The sequence below is a fragment of the Cervus canadensis genome, chromosome 4 (genome assembly GCF_019320065.1).
Source record: "Cervus canadensis isolate Bull #8, Minnesota chromosome 4, ASM1932006v1, whole genome shotgun sequence".
Lineage (NCBI taxonomy): Eukaryota > Metazoa > Chordata > Mammalia > Artiodactyla > Cervidae > Cervus > Cervus canadensis.
The window spans coordinates 61,655,572-61,658,474 of record NC_057389.1 but is presented as its reverse complement, the minus strand read 5'-3'; the positions used below and the strand labels follow the sequence as shown (position 1 = coordinate 61,658,474).

The following is a 2,903-nucleotide window of genomic DNA, read 5'->3' as shown; positions in this document are numbered from 1 at the left end:
CAGGACCGAGTCCACTGCTTGCCCTCCTCTGTGAACGCTGTGGGCACAGTGTGTGTGTGTGTGTGTGTGTGTGTGGTGCAGACATTCTCATAATTTTAGGCAGCTGCACACCCATCCAGGGACACCACACCAGCATAATTCATCCCACACTTCCCAGCCAGAGTGATCCCAGCCTCAATGAACAACAATTTGGAGGCATTGTTTACAAATCAATTTCCCCCTCTAAATAGGCTGTTATAAGAGTGGACCCTTCTGCTTGCCCAGCCTGGGCCCACCTGTCACTGGGACTTCCTAGCCAGTGGTCATACTGTATTGATCTTTCTAATCCCCTTTCTTTGAAACACAGAGCCAGCTGATGTGGAGCTCCTCAAAAGAAAGACTCTCCCACCGCCCCTACCTCTACAGGTAGCTGCATATCCGGGGCTAATTCTCCACTAAAAAGTCTAAATTGGCTTATGGGGAGCCTGAAAGATCTCCCTTGTGTTTACAAAGTGAAAGGAAATGCTGGATCTCAAATGCCCTACTCTCACTTTATCCATTTTTTTGGGGGGGGGGTGGAAATCAGGTGCATTTTATTTTTAATTGTTTCGAAAAAGGACTGGACTTTCGAAGTTGGGTGGGGATAGTGTTTCACTTTAGTGGTGGAGCAGCCAGGGAAAGGGAAGAAAAGCCCCAGAGACACCAACTACATGCAAGAAACTTGGTGACTTATTATCTTTTTTATTTAGCTTTTATTTACATGAAACATCTGCAGTACAAAAATGTAAACTTTGATAGCTCATAATAATAGAATAAACTCTTTATGCACAAAAATACATTTTCATATGAATGAAGCATCTTGAATAAATTAAAGTACTCTCCAGCCCAGTGCCTGAATAGCTACGCAAGAGTCTCGGGTTCTTCCTAGAGCGAGCCTACAGTGGTGGGGGTCGGGATCCATAATGCATGAAGCCTACTCCTTGTCTCTCCTTTTTAAGCCTTTTCATTGTATTGTCAGCCGGCTCAAACCGAATTTTCATGCTCGTTTTTCTTCATTAGAGTTCTACAAATTGTAAAATTGACTTTTCACCTCGTCTTCAGGGACTGATGTGTCCCTTTTCTAAATCACACTGAAGTGGTGGCTGGGGTCAGCTCTGAGCCAGCCACAAAGGAGGTTTTGTGGAGTACAGAAAGTGCAAAAGGAAAGGCCGTCTAGGGGCGGGCGGGAGGGGCCCTGGGGCTGAGGGCTGGAGAAACAGACCAAGGGGCAGCCGCTGCGAGGGTGCAGCGACCTAACAAGCGGCTCAGGTATCCCCTACCCATTTAAAGCTCCCGTTTCCTCGGTCTGCCTGGACTGGGCGGCCGGAGGCCGCAGCTGGGTCCCCATCTACTGTCCGTCTCCTGGGGGAGGGGGAAGGTAACGGTATTCAAAAGGGGCCCTTAGTGGTAAGGGATGAAACAGGGCGTCGTGTGGAGCAAGTCTTTGGGCAGGCCGGGGAAGGAGAAAAGAGGGTCGCCGGGGCCATAGGTGAAGTCTTCGGATGCGGCGGGGCTACTGGGGTCAGAGAGTGGCGAGGCGGCAGCGGCGCAGGGGGAGGCGGCGGCACCGGAGGCCCAGGACTCAGCGTCGCTGGCAGGACTCGGGGGCCCGGGGAGGCAGGGTGCGCACTGTGGCGGCAGGAGGCGCTCGCGGGCAGCGCCCCCGGGCAGCGCCTGGTCCGCCAGGCGCAGAGTCTCCGCCAGAGCCCAGATGTAGTTGTAGGCGAAGCGCAGCGTCTCGATCTTGGTGAGCTTGCTGTCGTCGGGGAAGGAGGGCAGCACGCTGCGCAGCGCATCCAGCGCCGCGTTCAGGTTGTGCATGCGGTTTCGCTCGCGGTCGTTGGCCTTGACGCGTCGGCTCCTGCGCAGCGAGTGCAGCAGCGCCTCGGAGCGTACCCGGGCGCGGCCCCTGCGGCGCCGCCGCTCCTGCTCATCATCCGGCGCTCGAGGAGTGTCGGACGCCCCGGGAATCCCGGGTGCGCCCCTGCGGACCGTCACGGGCGGCCCCGAGGCGGACGCGGGCTGTTGGAGCCTGGCACAGTCCTCCTCGTCGGTGAGGAAGCCGGACAGGTCGCTAGTGCTGCTGCTGCTGCTGCTAGCGCAGTCGAGGTCCGAGAGGCAGGTCTCTAGAGTGGCTGGCATCGTGGCGTTGTGCAGGACCGATGAACGGATAAGAGGGCACTTAGAGGGCAGGAGTCCAGGCTAAGGGCAAGGCCGCCGGGACGCACTTACGTTCGGAACGGCCCGGGTCTACTCTGTGCTGGCTGCGGGCGCCAAGGGCTGGAAGAGCTCAGGGGCGCACCGGAAACTTGGCCTCAACTCCTCGCCTCGCCTGCAGGGGCCACGCTCCTGCCTGTCTCCCGAGTGATCTCGCCGGCGATCAGATCAGCTCGTGTGAGTACCGAGTGTGGCACACGACTGGCCTCAGGACCCCTTAAGTACTCGGCGCAACAATGGGCGCCCCCCTCCCTAGCCACCTCCGCCCCCGAGGCAGCCCCCTTGAATGGAGCTCGGCGGCAGGTCAGCCCCGTGCGGCGCCCGGGTATTTGCATAATTTATGCTCGCGGGGGGCCACCCCGCCCCCCTCCCCCTCCCGGAGCGTGCCCGTAATTACTGCGGGCCAATCGGCTGCGCCGCGCGGCTCCGGAGCCGTCTCCGGGCTAAGCCGGCCTGGGCGTCTCCGGGCAGTGAAACGGAGGCGGGGGCGGCGGGCGATTAGCAGCCGAGGCACGCTCCTCCAGGGGCTGGCCGGGCGCCCCTCGCTGGGGTGGGATGGGGAAGTGGGGCGCTGGCCGGAAAGTGTGGGCGGCGCACGAGTTGCAGAAACCTGGAGCCAGCTGGGACCCTGCGTTCGCTCCCATTCAGTGTCTGACTTCGGGCTAGTG

General features: G+C 59.0%; 1 protein-coding gene across 1 annotated transcript; it reads right to left on the bottom strand.

Moving 5' to 3' along the window:
- Positions 1-723: 723 nt before the first annotated feature.
- Positions 724-2,430, bottom strand: NEUROG1 (neurogenin 1). Its single transcript, XM_043464302.1, has one exon. It carries the CDS (start codon positions 2,158-2,160, stop codon positions 1,420-1,422), a length of 741 nt encoding a protein of 246 aa, XP_043320237.1. The 5' UTR covers positions 2,161-2,430; the 3' UTR covers positions 724-1,419.
- Between the last annotated feature and the right edge of the window lie 473 nt (positions 2,431-2,903).

Excerpts from the sequence above, each read along its gene's own strand:
- NEUROG1 (XM_043464302.1), bottom strand. The coding sequence starts at position 2,160 with ATGCCAGCCACTCTAGAGACCTGCCTCTCGGACCTCGACTGCGCTAGC.